This window comes from Lithobates pipiens, unplaced genomic scaffold (assembly GCF_037356315.1).
Source record: "Lithobates pipiens isolate NorthernLeopardFrog02 unplaced genomic scaffold, aLitPip1_a1.2 Scaffold_13, whole genome shotgun sequence".
In the NCBI taxonomy this organism is placed as follows: domain Eukaryota; kingdom Metazoa; phylum Chordata; class Amphibia; order Anura; family Ranidae; genus Lithobates; species Lithobates pipiens.
Window position 1 is genome coordinate 371,646,898 of NW_027507718.1, and position 24,362 is coordinate 371,671,259.

The 24,362-nt window shown below is 43.7% G+C and overlaps 1 protein-coding gene across 4 annotated transcripts in view; it reads left to right on the forward strand.

The window, feature by feature from the left end:
* CEP44 (centrosomal protein 44) overlaps positions 1-24,362 on the forward strand; it is a 63,630-nt gene that overhangs the window by 12,043 nt on the left and 27,225 nt on the right. For all 4 annotated transcript variants that reach the window (XM_077477221.1, XM_077477218.1, XM_077477219.1 and 1 more), the window contains exons 4-5: positions 3,184-3,330; positions 21,156-21,260. In XM_077477221.1, coding sequence (XP_077333347.1) covers positions 3,184-3,330; positions 21,156-21,260 — 252 coding nt within the window. The remainder of the gene's footprint in view (positions 1-3,183; positions 3,331-21,155; positions 21,261-24,362) is intronic.

Genomic DNA, 24,362 nt, shown 5'->3' on the forward strand with positions numbered 1-24,362 from the left:
GAGCCTTGGTATAGTTGCGGGGCTAAACATTTGACTGCAGCTAGTAGTAGCTTATAGAGCAGGCTGGGGGGACCTATCGCATAGATCGAGGGAGCCGGCTGCAGCAGGGAGTAAGTAATTAAACCTATTGTGGAACCTCTTAGATGCAATGCAATGGTATTTTTAACTTTAAATCATGGCATATTTATTAAGACTTTCTAACTTTTAGCATCCCCTGCACATCACCTGAATTTAAAGTGATATTAAGGTCTTTGTTTAAAAATAACAAAAAAAAAACATGTTATACTTACCTGCTCTGTGCAGTGGTTTTGCACAGAGCAGCCCCAAGCCTCCTCTTTAGTCCCCCTGATGCTCCTGGACCCTCCCTCTTGCCCCCATAGCAAGGAGCTTGCTATGGGGGCACCTGACCCGAGCCGCTGCTCTTTGTCTCCATTCAGACATGGAGCCATGGCTCGGCCCCACCCCCTTATTCTCCTCATTGGCTTACTGATTTTGGCTGACACTGTGTGTCTCGGCCAATCATTGGGGAGAGTCGAGTACAGCCAAGTCTCTCGTGCAACATTGCTGGATCGAGATGGAACTCGGCTAAGTATTTGGGGGGGGGGGGGGGCTGCTGCACACAGAAGGATTTTTTATCTTGATGCATAGCATGCCATTAGAACCACTTTAAATGTCTGGTAGTGGGTCTGTAAAAAACAGTGCTAAGAAAGAGAGGAGACAATGAATGAGGGAACTGTCCTTGTATGTACTGTTTTGAGTAGATTAGCACTTGGGGACATAGAACTGGGAAGGTGATAGGGTAGCTCAAAGAAAGCAGGTAGAATTCAAATAACGGGAAGCAGAATCACACAAAGAGAACTGCAGACTCAGAAAATGTGGCCTCAGTTTTTAGCCTAAATTGGCTAAAGCTGGCCATAGAGGGATTGAAATATTGACAAATTTTGATCCGTGTATAACTGTCTCCATTCAACAGAAGTCAATTGTTAGATGGACATCTGTCGAACAGGAAAACTTTTCTCCCACTATCAGAATGCAGTGTCTCACCGGGGAGTTTTCCTGCATCCACCTTGATTGTGTGGATAGAGGAATTGGCTTTTCTCATAGGCCTGCTGCCATCAGCCTCATCTTTGGCCTACTTAGAGCACATTGATAAAGGACACATAACGAGATTCAATCTGCAAACTAAGGGCTCCTGTGTGACTGTCTAAAATAAGTTCCAAATGCATTTGCTATTAATGCACAAGCCTCATTTTATTTATTTATTTTTTGAAAGCCTGTGGCGTGCAAAACACACTCAAAAACTTCACCCAGTGCATAAAAAAATATGCACACACAAAGAGTGACACAAAAAAGTGCAAACGGGTACACAAGCCCTCTAAAATCAGAGGGCCTTGCCCTGAATCCCCCGGGGCGTTAGGCTCCTGACATGGACAAGGACACTTTAAAACTTGGTCTTCCTGGCCGAAACCTGTCAGACCCCGTTCTTTGGAAGGTCTGCTGAAACAGACCCACCCAAATACTAGGTGAGGCTCCCCCGAAGGGAGACCCCCAACCCTAAGGAAGAGGGTGAGCTAGCCAGAAGGCCATGTCCACCCCCTCCCCAGACTTTTAGGACAGGCCCTGGGATCTATGACCCTACTAATCACAGCAAACAGTGAAAGTGACAAACAAAGACTTGACACACAATAAAATAAATAAAAAGTGGGGAAGGTATAGGGAAGAGGAGAGTGAAAAGGGGGCCATTGTGTAAAACAATGACCAGCCTCCCTGGCCAGGAATAAAAAAAAATTCCTCTGGTCCCCGCCAAAAGGCCCGGCCCAAGAGGCAGGTGCTATTGGTGCAGTGACCTTGGTGCCCAAAATCAATGTGACCCTCACTCACAGTGACTTTTAGGCACCCCTGGACTGCCACTCCAGGGGCACATACTCCAAAGGCTTTCAAGACCGCCCTGACCCACGGTCCGGACCACAGCAGCCCCCACCCCAGACAGGAAGGCATGGAGATCAGGAAGCTTGGCGAGAGCCCTTGACCATCAGGCTCCACCGTCGCTCCCCTCACTCCTACCTAATTACATTCGGGAAGTACTGACCGCTCCTCCCCACCCATCAAGGAGGAGCAAGCGTTACAATTCCCGAAAGACTGTCCAGGGCTAAAGCTACCCCAATCCAGGCCAGAAGGCCAGGTACTCGACCCTCTGGATCGGACCAACAGCAGCACCCATCCTCACCAAGAGCACCCTTCCAGACGGCTCAGACTCGACCATGCATCGGCCCCCAGTTTACTGTCGGGCGGCACGACGTGGCCCCTACCGAAACTGTCCTTCCGGATGCAAATTACGCCATCGGAGAGTGCTGGCCAAACCCTCTCGAATAGGGATGGAACAGCGCCTCCTTTGGCAACTGATAAGAACAGATATTACACTTGATCTTAGCCAAAAGGATAAATGCACAAGCCTCATAATGTAAGCAAAAAAACGTCCTTTTTTCGTCTTTCCTTCTTTGTTCATGATGATCACTCTGTAAGTGGGAACTCTTACCAGAAGATGTGGACCTCCTGTAATAGCGAAGTTGTAAACGCTTGCAGACATAGCTGTCTGCAGGGTCAGATGGTTGGCCTCCTTACCCAAATCTCATCCGGAAATCTCGATGGATCAGATGTCTCGGAGAGTATGGAAAATAGGAGGCTCCAATAGTGTGTGTAATCGTTTAAAAGGTTTCTTTATTGTTAAAAACAAAAATCGGTAATCGCACAGCATAAAGATTCATGTGGCTAAAAGAACGTTTGCTGGCAAAACAAAATATATATTGCCTGCACTTCCGGGGTCATGTGAGGCGAGATAACGTCGGCGTGTATTCAAGATTGCACCTTTTTCTCTATTAGAAACTTTATATACTTTTATTATTATTATCATTACCCAATCTATATTCATATACATCACCTTTCAATAGGCGCTATTAATCACTGAATTACTACCTAGAAATAGATATAGCCAGGTGCTGATTGGCAAGCTACAGCTTTGTGAATCAGCAGTGACCTTGCTGCTGACCACAGCCCCTGCAATACTAATATCTTCTATAATTAAATGCTGTCTCCTTTATGGGAGGTCATAATCCTACTTTGATGTTTGTTCTCTCGTCTGTATTGTGATATTTAAAAATATATTTTACCCATTCTTTCCTGCAGGTTCTCAGAGATGTTTTCCAATACAAGCCCATACTTACAAAGCAGCAATTTCTGCAATGTGCTTTCTCTGAACGGAAGATACAAACCGTCTGTGACATTATTGATTGTGTGGTGAAAAAACATAAGGAAATCACAAATCACACCAAGGTACCACATTTATACTCGTGTACTGTTTTATTATGGTAGAACTATAGGCAAAACCTTTTATTTCTATTTTTTTTTTTTTGGATAGAATAAGCCCTGTTGGCCATCTGGGGAGATTTCTCTTCACTTCCTGTCCCATAGCCAAAACAGGAAGTGAGAGGAAATCCCTGAAAATTAAGGTAATTCCTTGGAAACCCCCAGGTCACCAGAACTAGTGTCCCCATTGGAAGATGTCCCCTCGTTATTACTTTTCTGGGGACAACCCAACATGTGGTATTTTCTCTTTCACTTTCAATGCTAATGTTAAACAGAACAAATGGAGAGGGTGAATATTCCTATCGAGGACACACAGTAATGAATACTGACAAGTTTTCAAATCCCTCTCCACTGTGTCCAAAACTAAATAAAACTTTTGCCTTTAGTTATACTTTAAATTTCATCTCCTTAAAAAGAAAGCAAGGCTTATGTTGGCAAGCAGAAATAATCAAAAGTGTGGTAATTCATAATGTAAAGCGTAGTTTTCACAAACACTCAAAGCTGCAATTTATGAGAGCGTATTACAAGCCAGCAACAGGTCCTATATGTGATGTTACTGGAATTAAACTAGAACTAAACGAGGGTGCGCTCCCCTACGCACCAATGACCACTTAACCACTTCCCGACCGGCGCACGCCGATGTACGTCGGCAAATTGGCGTATAGGTATGTCCATTTGTACCTGCAATCGTCTCAAGGGGAGGCTGAACGAGGAGATGCCGATGTAAACAGCATCTCCCTGTTCTGCCTAGCAACTAGTGACACTGATCTCTGCTCCATGTTATTGAAGCAGAGATCAGTGTTCACTAACACACAGCCCAGCCCCCCACAGTTAATAACACGCCTCTAGGACACACTTAACCTCTACACTGCCACCCCCTGGTTAACCCCTTCACTGCCAGTGCCATTTACACAGAAATCAGTGCATTTGTATAGCACTGATTGCTGTATAAATGACTGGTCCCAAAAATGTGTCAAAAATGTTCGATGTGTCCGCCATAATGTTGCAGTCACAATAAAAAATCGCTGATCGCCGCCATTACTAGTAAAAAAAAAAATATTAATAAAAATGCCATAAGACTATCCCCTATTTTGTAAACGCTATAAATTTTGAGAAAACCAATCAATAATTGCTTATTGCGTTTTTTACCAAAAATATGTAGAAGAATATGTATTGGCCTAAACTGAGGAAAAACACATTTTTATATATTTTTGGGGGATATTTATTATAGCGAAAAGTAAAAAATAATGCTTTTTTTTTTTATTTTTTTTTAAATTGTTACTCTATTTTTGTTTATAGCTCAAAAAATAAAAACCGCAGGGGTTATCAAATACCACCAAAAGAAATCTCTATTTGTGGGGAAAAAAGGACGTCAGTTTTGTTTGGGAGCCACGTCGCACGACCGCGCAATTGTCAAAGCGACGCAGTGCCGAATCGCAAAAAGTGGTCTGGTCTTAAGCCAGCAAAATGGTCCGGTCTGAAATTGGTTAAAGAACAAGTAAACCCTGATGGGTTTTACTTCCTCTTTGCTCCTCTGCAAAGTAAAAGCATAACGGGCTAGTATGCATTGCATACTAGCCCATTATGTGGCACTTACCTGCATACGAAGCCTGCCCTGTCCCTGCTGTTGGCAGCATCGATCTTCACCCCTCTTCCTTCCAGGACCACAGGCTTCGGCTCTGTTACTGGCTGGAGCCATGTGACGTCAATCATGCGCATGGAAGCCGTCAGTCACAGCGCTTGCGAGTGAAGAAACGCCACGGAGGGCCGTTTCTTTACAGTGCATGCGCTGATGACATCATTGATACAGTCTACAGCAAATCCCTCCTAAACGGCACAGGTTTAGGAGATATTTCCACTACCTATAGGTAAGCCTTATTCTAGGCTTACCTATAGATAAGTCACAATCGGGGGTTTACAACCACTTTAATTACATGTAGGAGGAAATAAAACCTTCATATTGTCTATATGTGTCTATAGCAAGAGAAGTTTCACCATTTAAACTTGGTAGTTGTTAATATTGCCACATAGAGATAGAACGTTGATTCATATATAATGGCATTAACCTCATCATATAGGTATACCTGGTATGGTCATTTGCATACCTTTTTTATAGTTTACAATGAAGGTTACATTTTAGCTAAGTGGCCTTTGTTGCGTAGGGAAGCGCACCCTTGTCTAGTTCAAGTTTATTTTGCCACAATTAAGTATTATCCATATCACATGCTTTTGTATATTTGTTACTGGAATTATCACTGTATGCCTCAGTAGCTCTTGTACTAATATTGTGGGTATGCAAAAGTGGTAATAAAGTCCGTATTTCGATTTTTAACCTACAGGTATGCTTTATAATAAAGCTCACCTGTAGGTTAAATGAACAACTCCTAAACGTGCTCTGTTTAGGGGATATTCTAGGGAGCAGCAGCTGGTGACGTCACTGGCGCATGCGCGCTGAAGGAACGGCATACCTGTGCCGTTCCTTCAGAGCTTTGTGCCACGGCCGTGACTCCTACGTGCGTGCGCTGGAGTTACGTCATTGCAGCTTAGCCATTCAAGGCTCTGCAGCCCGCGAACCCGCAAGGAAGACCAGGTGAAGATGGAAGCCTTTGCAGCAGTGGCAGCGTGCTGCTGGAGGGCTTTGTTTCAAGGTAAGTCTTTCATAATGTGCTAGTATGCGTTGGATACTAGCACATTATGCCTTTTTAAACTTGCAGGATTTATTTATTTTTCTTTTAAGCTTTACTACCTCTTCTTCTTTTTTTTTTTTTTTAATCACACGTACTCGCCTAGGTGGATGCAGCATTGATCTGATGCTGCATCCCTCCCCTGCCGTCTTCAAGACCAAGAACTGAGCGATTTAAAGGCCGCCGATCGCTCAGTTCTCAGTTTTCAGAGAGCTGGTGACTGTCAGTCATCTGCTCTGTGCTCTGCCCCTCCAGCACTCACTGGAGCGTGGGCTGGACTATGGAGGTGGTGGGGAACGGCTGGCTCAAGTTCTCAGCGGCATGCTGAGCCAGCTGCCGGTCAAGAATCTGGGGAAATCCTGATATTAAAGTCAAGATCGCTCTAGAGTCTGGACCAGCTGAGTGACGTCGGCCAACAGTGGACTTCGCTTTGCACTTCTGTGATCCACAGAAGTAGGGATAAAGCTCTTTCCTTTCAAATAACCGGCAATAGGTATTTAAAACCTGGTAAATTGAGTGGATGTGGTAGCTTCATCACAGGAACAATATCTTCTACCTTGTATTGATAGTCCACCTGGGTACAGTTCCCCCACATCTCAAAATAGCAACTATTTTAGTGAAAAAGTAGGTGGATGCCTATTTTTGTATCTTTATACACTTTTCAAGTGTTCATAGTAGGTAACAATCATCCAAAGGAAAACAAGAAATATAATGGCCATTAATGTTTAGGTTTCCCTTGTTCAGTCTACAGGTTTAGCAAAAGAAAGTCAGTAGATTCCTCTATTTGCTAAATGACACGAGTGGAGGAATCTGTACTGCTGGTTTTTGTTTTCAGACAGCTGGCACCTGCGGATGTCTGAATACCCAAACAGTGACTGCTTATAGAAAGCTGTTTGACCGACAGATTTTTCCACCTAGGCTTAGTCAGTTTTAATGAACAAATTTTGTCAAGCCAGGTTCTGCCAGCAGGGGCCCTCTGCAACCGGAATTATGTCCTGTTCTTCAGGAACTGGGGGAAATTCAATCTATGGTACAGTATGGTTAGCTTTAGTCTGTTCCTAGAATTTGTAACTTGTGATTAAATCCTAACACTATTATTGAAAATGTTCCCTTCTCCCTCCCCTCCCTATCCTGCCTGCTCTGTGTTAAAAAAATATATATTTTTACTTCACTTTTTGCAGTCTGGTTACGCGATCTTGCAGCCGCGGCTGCCTCCTGGAGCACTCAACGATAGCTGGTGGCTCTGGTAGTGGGAGGTGTTTACTTAACATATTACACCCTAAATACGAGCATAGCATGTTCCCAAAAGTGAACATGGCCTTTTTCTCCATACCGCATCAAAATCGCACCCAGTTAATGCGAACCGCTGCGGGCGTGTATGTTAACGACACCCAGAATTCCGTTCTGTAAACACCCATGTGATCCAATTCTTTTATGGCAAAAACAAAAAGGTCCTGCACGATGTGGTGCGATTTGAGCCATACAGAATGATGCCTCAAATCGCACTGCTGCAGCATTGAATGTGATTTAACGATGATTCCTGATTAAATTGCATGCAGATCAACTGTGAACCAGGACTAAAGCCCAACTCTAGTTTTGATTTGTTTTTTTTAAAAGTAACTCTGCTTCTGACAATGTTTTGCCATCTATTCACTTTGTGGCAAACTTGGGGTTAAAGAACCTGCGCCAAATTGAAATGATCTGGGTAGGAGCAACACTCCTGTCTACCAATAAGCTGCCATCTTTTTTATTTTTATTTTTTCTTGTTTTATCTTTGCTTTTTATGCCATGTTTTAAGATTCTTCCTTTTTAGAAGATAATCTGATTTTCATTTCTTTTGGTATTTGCGTAAAAGGTATGCTTCATTTCTGATCTCCAACGCTGACACTTCTGGGCGAAAACCTTTGAAAATGTCTTAATTATGAGTTGGCCGAAATTCTTTGTCCAGTTGATCTGGAGTCCATTAGAAGCTGATGAAATAGTTTGTGGCCTAGGAAATGTGATTTTGTTTTAAGAAGGACATGTGTTCACAATTTTCCCATTAACCTTGCCTTATTATAGGGAATGTATTCTACAGTGCAAGACTTCCAAAGTGAAATAATGGCCATGGCACAAGTATCTGTAGTTATTTGTTTTTCTTTTTAGGTGGTTTAAACGGTAAACACAGCATTTGGTTTGACTATACATTCTTCGCCTAATCTCTTTTGTCATACTTTGGCCTGCAAATTGCTGTGGAGGGCGGGAGATTATTTATCTAATTTTTATCCTGTCTAGAGTTTTCTAGTCTTCATCTAGTGCTTTTCTAACACTATTGGTCTACTGTTTATCTAAAAGCTGAATATGATGTATCCGCTTCCAGCATGACTAATTCTATCACACAATTTCCAAACAAGTGATGTCAAGTTAGCATGTGTAGCCCCTTCAAGTTCTTTCTCAAAGGCACAATGAGCACCATAGTTTTAGTTTACTAAAGCATAATGCAAGATGTATTCTCATTACCACGGGTTATTTATACAATCGATAAACGTGTTTATAATATTGAGCAGTGCCTTCTGCAGCACATTATATTTTCTTTGTGTAATCTCTTGTCTTTTAGGCTTGGTTCATATGTATACGAATTGGATGCATTTTTTAATCCGCATCTGATTCGCATGACGTGAACCAAACCAGCTTTCTATGAAGCCAATTCACATAATCAATTTTAGAGCTGCACAATTAATCACCAAGAATCGTTATCGTGATCTTGACTAGAGTGTTTCACAATTCTTTTTATGCAAAGAATTCTCTCTGCTCTTCTGAAGCCACAGCCTTCAAAGGAAGAGAAAAACCAGGCAGTCTGCCAAGAATCAAAACATTCTTTATCAGTTTAACTTAAAGCGGGGTTCCACCCTAAAGTGGAACTTCCGCTGATCGGAACCCCCCCCCCCCCCCTTCGGTGTCACAATTGGCACCTTTCAGGGGGGTGGGGGGTGCAGATACCTGTCAAAGACAGGTATTTACATCCACTTCCGGGCATAGACTCCCACGGGGGTGTATGCCTCTTCCTGTCCCTGCACGCTGTCTGCTGGGACACACACGGGTCCCAGAGACAGCGCGGACAATTCCTATTGTGCTGCGCGACTCGCGCATGCGCAGTAGGGAACCTGGAAGTGAAGCCGCTTCGCTTCACTTCCCGATTCCCTCACCTAGAATGGTGGCGGCAGCAGCTGAGAGCCGATCGATCGGCCTCGGCTGCCGGGATCGCTGGACCCCGGGACAGGTGAGTGTCCATTTATTAAGACCCCTTTCACACCACACCACCCTTTGCGTCGGCGGTAAAACGCGGCTATTTTTAGCTGCGTTTTACCGCTCATTTCGGCCGCTAGCGGGGCACTTTTACCCCCGCTAGCGGCCGCGAAAGGGTTAAAACCGCCGGCAATACGCCGCAATAGACTTTGTAAGTGAAAAAAGTTTAACCACCTAAACACTAAACCTTTTTCTGACATTTGTTGGTTTTAAGTTTAAAATCTTTTTTTTTTTGCTAGAAAATTACTTGGAACCCCCAAACATTATATATATTTCTTTAGTAGGCACCCTAGAGAATAAAATGGTGCTTGTTGCAATATTTTTAAATTGTGCATTTTCAAATGCAAATTAAAAAAAAAAAAAAAAACGAACCTGTAAAGTTATAGTGTATATGTTTGTGTGTGTGTGTGTGTATATATGTATGTGTATGTGTATGTGTGTGTGTGTATGTATATATATATATATATATATATATATATATATATATAATATAATGTGAAAGAGATTTTACGTTGTGAGAATTGTGATACTCATTTTAGCCAGAATCGTGCAGCTCTATTCAATATCATGCGTTCAGTTGCAGTGCAAATTTGTGAATTCCAGGCTCATTGCCTTTTATGGGAATGCTTCTGAATCGCACATGTCATCAGTTTTGAACAAGAAATGGGGGAGGACAGAACCTTCGGGTCTGATATTGATGTTAAGGGTAACCCCATGCCGATTTTTTTTTTTTTTTTTTTTTTTTTTTTTTTTTTTTTTTTTTAAATGGCATGGGGTCCCCCCCAAATCAATACCAGACCCTTATCCGAGCATGCAGTCTGGCGGGGGGTGGGGGGGTTACGGGTGCAGAGCTTATTGGAATCTGGAGGCCCCCAGGTCCCATCTACCACTCCCCTTATGTGAATAAGTATGGAGTACATTTTATCCCTACTCATTCACCAAAAAAAATGTCAAAAATAAATAAAAACGCAGACCATTTTTGACAAGTTCTGTAAAAAATAAAATAAAAACATCCCCCAGTGTATATCCAGCGTCCATCACAATAAACACTGCCGCCGTGACCCGAAAACAAAAAAGCTGGAGCTGTCGCTGGCTTTAGCTGTCTGACAGCTTTGCCGTCTGAAGCTCCTAAATAACTAAGGGGCAGGGCCACCCAACGATACCACCAGATGGCTCCTCCCCTTGTGACGTCATTGACTCAGCATGCACCGCATCCCCAAGGGGGTGTAGCCACTTAATGACATTGTTGGGTGGCCATGCCCCTTAGTTATTTAAGAACTGTCAGACGACAGGGGTGTCAGAAGGCGAGAAGCAGCGTCTGATACCAAGGTGTATAGGATTTATAAAAACAGTTTTGGTGAATAAGTACAATGAACCCCATACTCGTTCACATAGAGGGGCTGTAATCAGGGGGGTGCTCAACCCCCTCCCCCCCCCCCTCTTGGCTTGTCATGGATTTGGGGGGGTACCCCCTTTTTTTTTTTTTTTTTCTCAGATTTTATTGCCAGCAATTCTTTGGTTTACATTCTGCTGACAGCTGATGAGTCATAGGTTGTTAACCACTTGCTTACTGGGCACTTAAACCCCCCTCAGTCCCAGACCAATTTTCAGCTTTCAGCGCTGATGCACTTTGAATGACAATTGCGCGGGCATACAACACTGTACCCAAATGAAATTTCTATCATTTTTTTCCCACAAATAGAGCTTTCTTTTGGTGGTATTTAGTTACAGCTCGGAGTTTTATTTTTTGCTAAACAAACAAAAAAAGATGCAAAAAAAAAAAAAAATCATGTTTTAATAGTTTGTTATAAAATTTTGCAAACGGGTAATTTTTCTCCTTCATTGAAGTGCGCTGATAAGGCGGCACTGATAGGCTGCATTGGTGGGCACTGATGGGCTGCATTGGTGGGCACTGATAGGCTGCACTTGTGGGCACTGATAGGCATAGTTAAGGCGGCACTAATAGGCACAGATAAGGCGGCACCGATGGGCACAGATAAGGCGGCACTGATGGGCAAAGATGGGCACAGATAAGATGGCACGGATAAGTGGCACGGATGGGTGGCACGGATGGGCACTGATAGGTACCACAGATAGATGGGACTGATAGGCACTGATAGGTGGCACTGATAGGTGGCTCTGATAGGTGGCACTGCTGGGCACTGATGGGCGGCACTGCTGGGCACTGATGGGCGGCACTGGGGTGCAGCACCTTTGAGGCAGATTGGGTGGCACTGTGGGTGGCACTGTGGGGTGGCACTGTGGGCATTATGGGCACAGACGGGGGGCACTTACTTTTACTTTATTTTTCAGGATGGCACTGCGGGAGGCAGGTGGGCACTGGCAGGTGGCATGTGGTGCCTTTCATTGCTGGCCGTGATCGGGACTGATGTCCCGATCACGGCCGCCGGTGATCGGCTTTTTTTTTTTCTCCTCGCGCTGTCAGCGCGAGGAGGAATAATAGCCGATTACCGGCTCCGTTCTATCACATGATCAGCTGTCATTGGCTGACAGCTGATCACGTGATAAGGGGTCAGGATCGACCCCTTACACGGATCGGTGATCAGGCGAGGCTCACGGACTCGCCGATCACAGAGCGCGCCGCGCGCGCCCCTCAGGGGGCGCGCAGGCCGCTCGTAACCAGGACGACGTCAATAGACGTAGTCCTGGAAATCTAGGTCCGCGCTAATGCCGTCATTCGGCAATAGCGTGGTACCCAAGTGGTTAAAGAGGAAGTAAACCCTGATGGGTTTACTTCCTATTTGTTTCCCTGAAAAAGATAAAGCATAATGGGCCACTCACAGCGTCGGAACAGCGATGACGTCACTCCCGCACATACGCACGGGAGCCGCCACTGCAGCGGCATGCTGCTAACGGTGATAGTGCGCCTGCGTGACGCTGTCTACGGTGCATGCGCCGTAGACAGCTATCACTGTCTTTTAGTAAATATCTCCTAAACTGTGTAGGTTTAGGAGATATTTCTTGGACCTACAGGTAAGCCTTAATCTAGTGGTTTGTGAGGGTTTACAACCACTTTAAGGGTATAGCGGCCACACTTTAACAACCATCTATATAGTCCATTCACAACTAATGACTGTGCTATCAAGTTTAAAGTGATTGTAAACCTTAATTTTGTTTTTAAATAGCAACATGCCATACTTGCCTGTTCTGTGCAATGGTTTTGGTCAGTGCAGCCCTGATCCTCCTCTTCCCGGGTCCCCTGCAGGCAAAATTAAAAAAAAAAAATTGACACAAATGGAGCTTTCTTTTGGTAGTATTTGATCATCTTTTCAGTATTTATTTATTTATTTATTTTTTTCAGCAACTTATAATGGGACTACGATAGTACAGCAGGCAATCTGACACTGACTCTGGGGCAACTAACTGCCACGGACATCACCAGTACATTATAGTGATCAGTGCTAATAATATGCACTGTCACCGTACTAATGGCACTGGGCCTTGGGCCTTTCCTTTCCTCCCACAGACACTGCATGGGAGGAAAGGACTGCCAATAACCGGCAAGTCTGTTTACATGTGTGTTTTCTATTCTCACTGTGCTACATTAACTGGCAATTACACGTTCATGCAACACTAAAAACTGAAAAAAAAAAAATTTCTTTCTGTTGTAAAACGTATTCAATTAAAAAGATAACAAAAATCAAAATTTCTTAAAAAATTTAGGCCAAAATGTATTTTGCCTTAAATAAAAAAATAAAATTAAATCCCAATAAGTGTGTATTTGTTTGTACCAAAGTTATAGCGTCTACAAACGATGGTATTTCTACTGAAAAATGCAGCTATATACTACACTGTAATGGTGGTGATCAGTGACTTATCGTGGGACTGTGATAGAGTGGCAGACTATTTGGGGGGTCACTACCTGACACTGATTTTGCTAGTGACATGAATACATTGATCTGTGATAATATTGTACACTGACTCTGTACTAAGAACACTGGCAGGGGAGGGGTTAACATCTAGGGGCAATCAGTTAGCTGTGTACCTAACAATGTTTAAGGTGTGCTGCTTTTACTTTAGTATCTGGCTGTTTTTTGAAACAGCCAGATTGCTGTTCCTATGTACACACCGTGGCTGTGTCCAATCACACAATCGGCTGAGCTCAGCCAAAATAATTCCCTGAAATCTGCTGCCAAACTTGTGCTGTGTCCAACCCCAGTATGGGTTGGCAGGGATAGTGCTCATGCATGCCCCAAACCCAGAGGAAAGACAGTCACATTCATGTAAGTGATTGTGCCTGTACCTGCTGCCTACTTGCAGTAGGTTTTACTATGAGTGGTCAGTAGGTAGTTAAAGGGGTAGTAAACTCTCGTGTGTGGTTGTTGTGTGTTTGTTATGTTGTGTGTGTGTGTTTTTTGATATAAAAAAAAAAACTTGCCTCCACTGTGCAGTTAGTTTTGCACAGTGTGGCCCAAAACCGCATCTTCTTCTCATGGCTCCTCCTCACATCGGTAAACCCCCTAGGGGAAGCGCTCTCCCTGGGGGTTACATTGTGGACGCGCTCCTGAGTCCAGAATTTGCATGCATAGACACAGAATGCTGGACTCTGCCCCGCCCCTGGCGCTTGCATCATTGGATTTGAGTGACAGTAGCGGGAGCCAATGTCTGCGCTGCTATCAATCTATCCAATCGAGCCGAGAAACCTGGGCAGAGAGGTACAGCACGTCTCTGCTGAGGAAACTAGTGGGCACAGGTGAGTAAAATTAGGGGGGGGGCACTAGGGGGCGGTCAGTGTCAGAAGTTTTTTCACCTTTTATAATGCATCCTATGCATTAAGGTGAAAAAACACGAGGGTTTACAACCCCTTTAAAGTATATTCAGAAGTATCATTGAATATGATACTCTGAAATGCAACAAAAGGAAATCTACCTAAAGTGGTTGTAAACTCTGTTGCACCACTTTTACCTACAGCTAAGCTTATAATAAGGCTTACCTGTAGGTACCGTGAATATCTCCTAAACTTGCGCAATTTACATCATCACAGCTTCAGCCAATCAGAGCGCCAGAGCCGCATACCCGGAAGTAATTCCGAAGGGAGATGTCGACCGTGTACTCGGAGTGCTGACACAGATTTAGGGCATCTTTCTGAGGTAATTATTTTGTGATGACTGAGCCCCTAGCGCTTATGCGGGCCTCCATGGGACAGTACAGAGGGCTGTCTCCCTTCCCTGGTTCTCACCCCCTTCACTTTTAGGTTGCTCCAGGTGATGGCAGAATGTAGCGCGGCATAGCAACGGGTCCCAATTGCTTGAATCGGGTGGGATTGAGCTGGAGAGTTGTTATAAGACTCCTTTCACACTGGAGGCATTTTTCAGACGCTACAGCGCTAAAAATAGCACTTGAAAAAGCCTGCATTACAAACCCAATGTGAAAGCCCGAGTGCTTTCACACTGGGGCACTGCGCTGGCAGTGCGTCACAAAAAGTCCTGCCAGCAGCTTCTTTGGAGCGGTGAATACACTGCTCCTCCACTGCTCTTGCTCATTGAAAACAATGGTGCAGCGCCGCCATACTGCCGGCAAAGCACCGCTGCAGCTGCGTTTTGCGGGCAGATTTAACCCCTTTCGACTGCTAGTGGGGGGGGGGGGGTTAAAACCGCCCTGCTAACGGACGAATAGCGCCGCTAAAACAACTGTAAATCGGTGCTAAAAATAGCGCCACTTTACCTCTGACGCTGGGGCGACTCGGTGTGAAAGGGGTCTAAAAGCCAGCGCATCTCCCGCTCCGTTCAACGCTTGAATTTTGTCATGGTGTAGTTCAGTTCTGCATGGACTACACAATGGTATTTAATAAATGAAATAATTTATGGTTATGTAATTTTAAGATTAAATTACTTTATTATTATTATTATTATTTATTATTTTGCTGTTATGGATGATTATTGTTCTTTTTTTGGTAACCCCCTATTATTTTAGTCGACTAAAATCAAATGTGTTTAGTTAAATTGTAATGCATTATTTAAAGTGGTTGTAAACCAGACTGCATTGAGGTGAAAAACCTCCTGTAATGCTGCAGCCCCCCGGTGGCTGTAGTGCCGCACAGTGCTCTAGACGGTGGCTGTAATGCTGCACAGTGCTCTGGATCGGGGTCTGACTCTGCAAGGCCTATAATGCTGCACAGTGCTGGATGGTGGTCTCAGGTCTAAGGGATGGCCTGTAATGTACAGTGCTCTGGATTCCGGTGGTCAGAGGAGGCCTGTAATGCACACAGTGCTCTGGACGGTAGTCTGACTCTGAGAGGCCTGTAATGCTGCACAGTCCTGGATGGTGGTTTGAGGGGAAGCCTTTAATTGTAATGTACACACTCACAGTGCTCTCTGCTCTGAATGGTCGTCATTGTGAGCGGGACTCTCGTCGGGAGGCCTGTTGCACAGGGCTGTTCTGGATGGTTGTCTGAGGACTTGAAGGCCTGTAATGCTGACTACACAGTCTGCTAACCGCTGTTATGCACTACAGACTCGAGTCGCTTACTTGCTGGGAGCGGAAGCAGGCGGAGCTCCGTGGAAACCAGAAGTTCACAAGCAGTAAACGTCCCTGCCTCACGTTTTTTTGCCTAATGTAATTAATTTTCAGCATAGTTTTTCGTCAGTGGACAAAAATGTGGTGTACTTTTTCGTTTGTTTTAGTCCCTGTAAAAAGGCAACCTATTCACAAGACAAGAACGAATGTAATCTCTCTAACAGAGCCTCTGACTTCGGTATAATCTGACAGAAGTTATGATCTTTTCCCCATTTTATCCAAAACTAAAATAAAAGTTTTGGCTATAGATGCACATTATTTAGAGCTCAAAAGCCAGACAGTCCAGTTTAGGCTCCATCAGGCAACTTTTTTTTTTTCGTTCTTTTGTTCTAATGGTTGATTTGCTGTGTGGCCAGAAGTTGCTGTTTGTGTCCTCACAGGGAAGATTTGCTTAAAGCGGAGCTCCACCCAAAAGGGAAGCTCCGCTTGTCTGCCTCCTCCCCCCACCGCTGCCACATTTGACACCTTGGTTTTGACAAGTATCGGCAAACTGAGACACAAGTTTGGGCCCCCCCCCCTCCTTCCCCCACAGCAGGCCCATTCACAAAGAGCAGCACACTTCACGCATGTGCAGTGGGGAACCACCAGCACCCGATAGCCGATTAAAAAATTGGCCTGATTGAGGACACCGCTGGATTCCTGAACAGCTCATTGTCCTAATATTAAAAGTCAGCAGCTACAGTATTTGTAGCTGCTGACTTAAATTTTTATCTGAAGGAGCCTGGAACTCTTCTTTAACATATTTTGACCTGGTAACTTACCTTAAAAGAGTAAATTGAGGGATATTTATGACTGCAGAGCAGTGGTTCTCAACTCCTGTCCTCAGGACCCACTAACAGGCCAGATTTTAAGTATTACCTTGGGGAGATACCGACTAGAATACTGCAATCACTGAGCAGCATATTATATCACCTGTGGTGTATTTCAGTTTTCTTGCAAATCTGGCCTGTTAGTGAGTCCTGAGGACAGGGGTTGAGAACCATTGCTGTAGTGCCATCTCTGCAACAAGTGGGCAATATTCTAGTAAGAACATTTTGTTTTAGTGGCATTTTTTTTTTTCTCATTTTGAAATGGTTTCCCCAACTTACTGTTGTGCCTTAGGACAGGGGAAAATAACCATTCCACACTTCATTCCAAAACTAAAATTAATGTTGTCTTTAGATACATTTTAAGACACCTGGGGTTTGATTTACTAAAACTGTAGAGTGCAAAATCTGGTGTAGCTCTACATAGAAACCAATCGGCTTCCAGTGTTTTTTTTTTTTGTTTTGTTTTGTAAAAGCTTAATTGAACAATCTGAAGTTGTTGTTGTTGTTATTATTATTTTACAGGTTTTATATAGTGCCAACAGTTTGCTCAGCTCTTTACAACATGAGTTAGAAGCTGATTTGGCTACCCTACAAAGCTGCACCAAATTCTGCACTCTACAGTTTTAGTAAGCCCTTGTTGTTCATCCTTTTTTTTTTTTTATTTTTTTTTTTTTTTCTGCAGTCATTAGTGATCAAATATGATTTTAGATGAGGGGGGAGGGACGCGCACACTGTCCATGGTGTATGCCGCGTTGACCGTATCGGAGGAGACTAGGATCTCCCATTTGTTTGAGCTCTGGCAAGGCGACATTCCGGAACTTACTGAGGAGGACTGGGAGGAGGGTTTACAGCAATACCTGACCCTTGCGATTTCTGCAAGGGACAGGTTTATACAATTGAAGTTCCTCCACCGGGTATATTTTTCACCGGCACGCCTGGCAAGGATTTACCCTGACCGATTGACTACCTGCCCCAGATGCAAAGAAGATGATGCTGACTTTTTCCACATGGTCTGGTCCTGCCCTGGGGTAGGGGGATTTTGGAGAGGGGTCCTGGCCGATATTAATGCAGTGGGGGAGCTTACGATTCCACTTAGCCCGATACCTCTCCTGCTGGGTATCTGTGATTTTCTGGATATCTCCTGGGGGAAGAAACTGTTTATTTTTTACACTACACTCTATGCGAGGAAAGCCATACTACTGCAATGGAATCAACCTCTCCCTCCTACTAAACAACTGTGGCAGTCCCTGGTGAACGCGGCTTTGCCGCTTTATAAACTTACATATCTGGGCAGGAACTGCCCTGGGAAATTTGGGAAGATTTGGGCGGCTTGGGTTGAGGCGAAGCATTTGACTATTGTTTAGGCTAGGGGGAATGGAGGGTGGGGGGAGGGAGGGGGGTTTCCCCTTTTTTTGTAATTTATGTGGTTTTTTGTGTGGTGGGGGGAGGTCTCGGGGAGGTTTTATATTTTATGTTGCAATGATTAGTGACTCTATATATTGCTAAGAACTATCTGTGCTTATATGTGATACATTTGATTATCTGTCTACTCAAAATATGTATGTACCTTGCTGACGCATGTCTGTTTTCTGTTTTTTTTTTTTTGTTTGAAACATAAATAAAAATTCTTTGTTAAAAAAAAAAAAAAAAAATATGATTTTAGATAATATATAACTTTTATTTGTATTATATTATATTTTTATTTGATTTGTAATGGTTAGTTTTGTTAGACTGTCAATCATACATCTTTCAGATTATTAGTGAATTTACTTTTATACATTCAGCCATTTCCAATATATATTTTTGCAAGGAGAAGAATGTGATTAATACATAATTCCATATAATTTCTTGTGACTATACACTGAACCAAGAAGTCTGAGAGTTCTGGCAGCTGTAAAAATGTATTACATTTGACACAAAACAGTTCTCTGTAGTATAAACATATATCAAAAGTGACTATTTCTGAGGTTTGTGTCTCTGGTCATATGTGTGACCCAGTTCTTTTAACATGGCCTGGATGAAGCCGCGGAAGGGAAATGGCTTTAGAAAGAAAATCCTGTATACACGAGTCAGGTTGTGGACTAGTAACTAGATTTGTTGCATATTTCTAGCTTCATAATTCCATAGCCCAGTTCCAGCCAAAAACACTTTGTACATACGGTATTTGTGCGCCTTCCTGTCTCAGTGACATCAATTCCCATCAAATCAATGCTGATCTTGGTGTCATAGGAATAAAAGGTGAGGGGAAAATGTGACTGGGACAGTAATGACAACCTGGTAGAAGCTTTGCCACTCTTTCAAAACAAGAAGATGGTTGGTGTTGGGCTTTAACAAACTGGAATGTCCAGTTTTCCTAAATATACTATCTTTAGAACAGAGAGGTCCTAATGCTCCTATCATTCCTGGCATAGCAAAAAACTCAGCCTTTAGTTAGTATATCTGTGCTGGCTTACCTTAAAAAAAAAAAATAAAAAAAAAAAAAAAAAAATTTACATTTTGCCTTCTTATTTTTATTTTTTTATTTTTATTCAAGTTTTTAATATATTATTACTATATCCACCATAGATGTTTCTTCCATTCATTTATATGGACCAGGAACAAATGTGTACAGTACAGCAAAGGCTCCTGGTTGTTTCTGTTTAAAATGCTGCATGGTACAGTCAAAACAATGCCATCCAACCGTGTGAAGACTGAATTATGTGAATGGATGGCTATATAAAAAAGTAAAAGTCAGGATTCCCAAAAATACCAGAATGGCCATTAATTACGAGAAAACAGTCAAAAAAAATCCTCCGATTCAAACGTCCTCCAATCCAAACGTGCATTCCTGATATTTTGAATACTTTGTTCGTTTTTTAATAGTTGTAAACGACATTTTTATTTTATATTTAATACCCCAAAAAGGTGGACAGCACATAATGTAACAATAGACAAAATGCAGAAAAAAAAAAGGATAAATTATAGGATAGCCTAAGGAGCTTTAGATGTGAAAATGTGTATGCCTCCAGCTGGCAACTTGACTCCAACAATATGGAGCATAATTTCAGACTTCAGTTCTGATGCTGTTTTGGTTCAAATCGAAGGCCAGTGCTAAAAAGGATACACTGGACAGCATGGGGCTGGTGACTCTTTTAGGTGCGTGTGTGTGTGTGTGTGCGCGTGCGCGTTTTTTTTTTTTGGGGTACTATACATAAAATACATACATAAAAATATATTACAAGGTAAACTGGTAGTATATACAGACTTGGATGTTCCACTTCACCTGAGGCAAGAGTGGAGAAACATGAATGCAATGTACGTGCTTTGAGAACATATTATAGGCATCAAAGCAGTAACAGGTTTATTACAAACCACATGTAAAAAAAAAAATATGGACGTGACATTACTATTTTCACGACCAAAAAAAATCTTTGTAAACAGACTGATAATCAAAGTTTTAATCTAAAACTGGAGAAAGGAGGGGGATAGGTCCGGTCTAACCCCAATAATCTCCAGGAAGAGGTGTCCCAGGAAGTTGTAGTTACTGCTGGGAGGGGCTAGTCCCCATACAATAAAAAAGGATAAGGAATAGAGAATGAGAGTCGGTAAATGGAGAGAAATCCACTGGTTAGGAAGTTCCCCTCCACTAGCCAAAGAGGGTACCAGAGCCAACAAACGGATCGGTACAGAGAGCCTAAAGTCCCAGAACAACACAGTATACACATACGTGTGAAAAGGTCAGTAACCAGAAAGCAGTTGTTAGTAGTCATCGCTACATGCGAATCCTAACCAAAAGGACCAAGTGTTCTTGAATTTGTCATTGGAATCTTTGAACCAGTTAGGTCTTCCATCAATCTATTGTTCTCATCTCGGTGCAGCCATTGTCATATTGTCCGAAGTGTACGGGACTTCTAGTTCACTGGTATGGAAGAGCACGCTGCATTGATCAAACGATTGATAACGTTTTACAGACTTTTAGTGGGACTGTGTTGTCATGGAGAAGGAAATATACCAAGACTTTATGTATCGCGGCTTTTGTGAATATTTGAACAATTTGGTGTACAATCTGGAGTGAAGGGCATGACCAGAAAGATAATGGAGAAGATCACTGTTCCTGGCACCAAGTGCAAGAGTTCGTTATTGAGGGGTAGAGGGATTGTAAGAGTGGGGGGGGGGGGGGAGGTGAGATGACCGTGTGACTAGCTTATAATCCAGGTGCATGTGTTTTTCAATGATAGTGATTGGTTTCTCATCAGTGAATGTTTGGTGAAAGTCACATTTGGCTTTCAATTTTAGCTCATAATGTGCTGGCTAGGGCTGTTGAAGCATTGCAAATATAGTTATCCTTTTAAAGTTGATATCTGTGGTCTTATGTTTCCTGAGTACTTATTTTATTTTTTCTTCCCTGTATCGCTTGTTGTGTATTTAGGACATCACATTTTACACCAAACGTTACCATACATATTTTTTATTTTGCTTTCTGTTTTCGTTTCCAAAGGTTAAATTCCAACCACCTAAGAAATGGGCTACTGCTAAGGATAGATTTGAAGTATTTTATCCAGAAGAGTCATCTGTTCAGCCTACAAATGAAAAGCTAGTTCAAGTAAGTATATTGTTCTGTCATGACGATCCATGGACATACCGGATTATCAATACTGGTCTTCTGCAATTAAGAAATTCTTTCAAAATGTATGAAGGGTAGAGAGTATCTCTTATGGCGCGTACACACGATCGGACTATCCGGCGGACTTAGCCCAGCGGACAAACCACCGGACTTTGAAGCGGAGGTCTGCCGGACTTTCCGAACGAGCGGACCTGCCCACACACGACCGGACTTTTCCGGCGGACTAGGTGCGGCGGACAAACCGCCGGACTATGGCGGGAGTCTGCCAGACTTTTGAAATGAACGGACTTTCCCACACATGGAGGAAAGTCCGTTCATTTTGAAAGCGGTTCCAGGTAGACGGGACTGGCGTAGGAAGTCAATGTCGCCGCCTTCAGCGGCCCCGTCACCTGGTATGGACGTAAAGGGGAAGCCCTACGATGAAAAAATGGCATAGGGTCCCCCTAGGTCCATATCAGACCCTTATCCGAGCATGCAGCCTGGCCAGTCAGGAAAGGGTGGGGATGAACGAGCGGTCCACCCCCCTCCTGAGCCATACCAGGCCGCGTGCCCTCAACTTTGGGGGTGCTTTGGGGAAGGGGGGGCCCTGCAGCCTCCCCAAAGCACCTTGTCCCCATGTTGATGAGGACAAGGGCCTCTTCCCGACAACCCTGGCCGTTGGTTGTCGGGGTCTGCGGGCGGGGGCTTATCGGAATCCGGGAGCCCCCTTTAATAAGGGGGCCCCCAGATACCGGCCCCCCACCCTATGTGAAAGAGTATGGGGTACAATGTACCCCTACCCATTCACCTGGTGAAAAAAGTGTAAATTAAAAATAAAAAGGTTTTAAAATAATTTATTGCACAGCTCCGGTGGTCTTCCGTTTTGGGGGTCTTCTCGCCCGACTCCTCCGATATCTTCTGCTAGCTTTTACTAGCGGTGGAGCCCGGCTTTCTTCTTTGCCGCCGCTGTCCGGGGGGTCTTCTTCCGACTTCGGGGCTCTTGTCCCCCTCTTCGGGTCTTCTTGCCGGGCCCTCCGCTTTCTTGTTCCAGCTCTTTTACTAGCGGTGGCCCGGTCTTCTGTCGCCGCCTTCTCTGAAGAAGAACCGAAGAGGGGGACAAGACCCCCGAAGTCGGAAGAACAGGCGGCGGCGTGAGAAGACCGGGCCACCTCTAGTAAAAAAGCTTGAACAAGAAAGCGGAGGGCCCGGCAAGAAGACCCGAAGAGGGGGACAAGACCCCTGAAGTCGGAAGACCCCCGGAAGGCGGCTCCTCCGCTAGTAAAAGAACTAGCAGAAGATAGAGGAGGAGTCCGGCGAGAAGACCCCCAATACGGAAGACCGGAGCTGTGCAATAAATTATTTTAAAACCTTGTGTTGTGTTATATTTACACTTTTTTTTTTTTTTTTTTTTCACCAGGTGAATGGGTAGGGGTACGTTGTACCCCATACTCCTTCACATAGGGTGGGGGCCCGGTATCTGGGGGCCCCTTATTAAAGGGGGCTCCCGGATTCCGATAAGCCCCCCGACAACCAACGGCCAGGGTTGTCGGGAAGAGGCCCTTGTCCTCATCAACATGGGGACAAGGTGCTTTGGGGTGGGGGAGCCCCCTTGCCCAAAGCAAGCCCCCATGTTGAGGGCACATGGCCTGGTACGGCTCATGGGGGGGGCGCTCGGTTGTCCCCACCCCCTTTCCTCACCAGCCGGGCTGCGTGCTCGGATAAGGGTCTGATATGGACCTTGGGGGGGACCCCCCACGCTGTTTTTTTTTTTCGCCGTAGGGCTTCCCCTTTAAGTCCATACCAGGTGACTGGGCCAGCGACGTGTCAATCTCGCTGATGGAGGCGGGGACATTGACCTCCTTCTCTAGTCCCGTCTACCTGGAGCCACGTTCAAAATGAACAGACTTTGCTCCGTGTGTGGGCAAGTCTGTCCATTTCAAAAGTCTGGCGGACTAGCACACAGGCGGCCGGATATTGTGCCAAAACTTCTTTCTAAGTCCGCCAGAGCCCACACACGGGTGGATTGTTCAGCGGACTCTGGTCCGCCGGACCAAGTCCGCCGGATAGTCCGATCGTGTGTACGGGGCATCAGATTTTTGAAGCTAAGAACGTTTTTTAAGATTTTCTTTGCACATCAGCTAGAAGAAATTCCTTTATGGATTGGAAAAAAGGATCCACTAAGTTTTATTTATTTATTTATTTTTGTTTTGTTTTTTATTTCCATATCGGTTAAATGTAAATAGGATAGGGTTGTAGATTCAGACGAAAGTGGCCAATGTCTTTTATTTATCATACTATATGTGAATGTAGCTTTCTACGGACCACCTTCACCTTATTATTTATACAATGGGTATTCCACCATCACTCTTGAGAGCAGCTGAACTTAAGTTTCCTTTTAAGCCTGATCATTTTATGCCAGGGAGGTTCTATGAGAGAGCGCTAAAATACTACCTGAAAATGCTGGTTGTATGTTGGCATTGAAGTCCTTCCACTTTATAAAGAAATTGCTAGCTATTGTAACATTTAGTCCATTGTCAATGCCCCAAGCCCTTGTGACTGCATTTTAGTAAAAAAAGTTTGAGTGTTTGTCCTTTTTTTATTTTATTTTTTTTTATACTATAATTTTTGGGTAAAATTATAGATTTTTATCTATTGATATCTTAAAATGTATAAATAGATTATGAACACATACTGTACCTGTTCAAAGATATATTAAAATTATTTTTATTAACCTTTTTGTTTATATCCAATTTCAATTTTTTTCATGTCTGACTATTAAAGCCTCAATTGGCTCAGAAATTATGCATTTCCTCCTCTCAGCACTTAACAGTTTATCTGGTTTTTGTCCTGTGTGCTCTGCTGAGCGCACGGTTCTCACATTACTTCATTTTTGTCATTTTCTGTAGACCGTACCTTTTTGAAGCTTTCTGGTGGCATTTGTCTACTACTACTACTACTTTATGGGTTGGTTCTGGCAAAAAAATGTGTCCAAACTGATTATTTTTTTTTTGATTCTTTGGGAAGATTTCTTTTCACTTCCTGTCTTATAGACACAAAGTGACAGGAAATTGCTTTGAAGTGAGGAAAGTCCCATCTTAGATG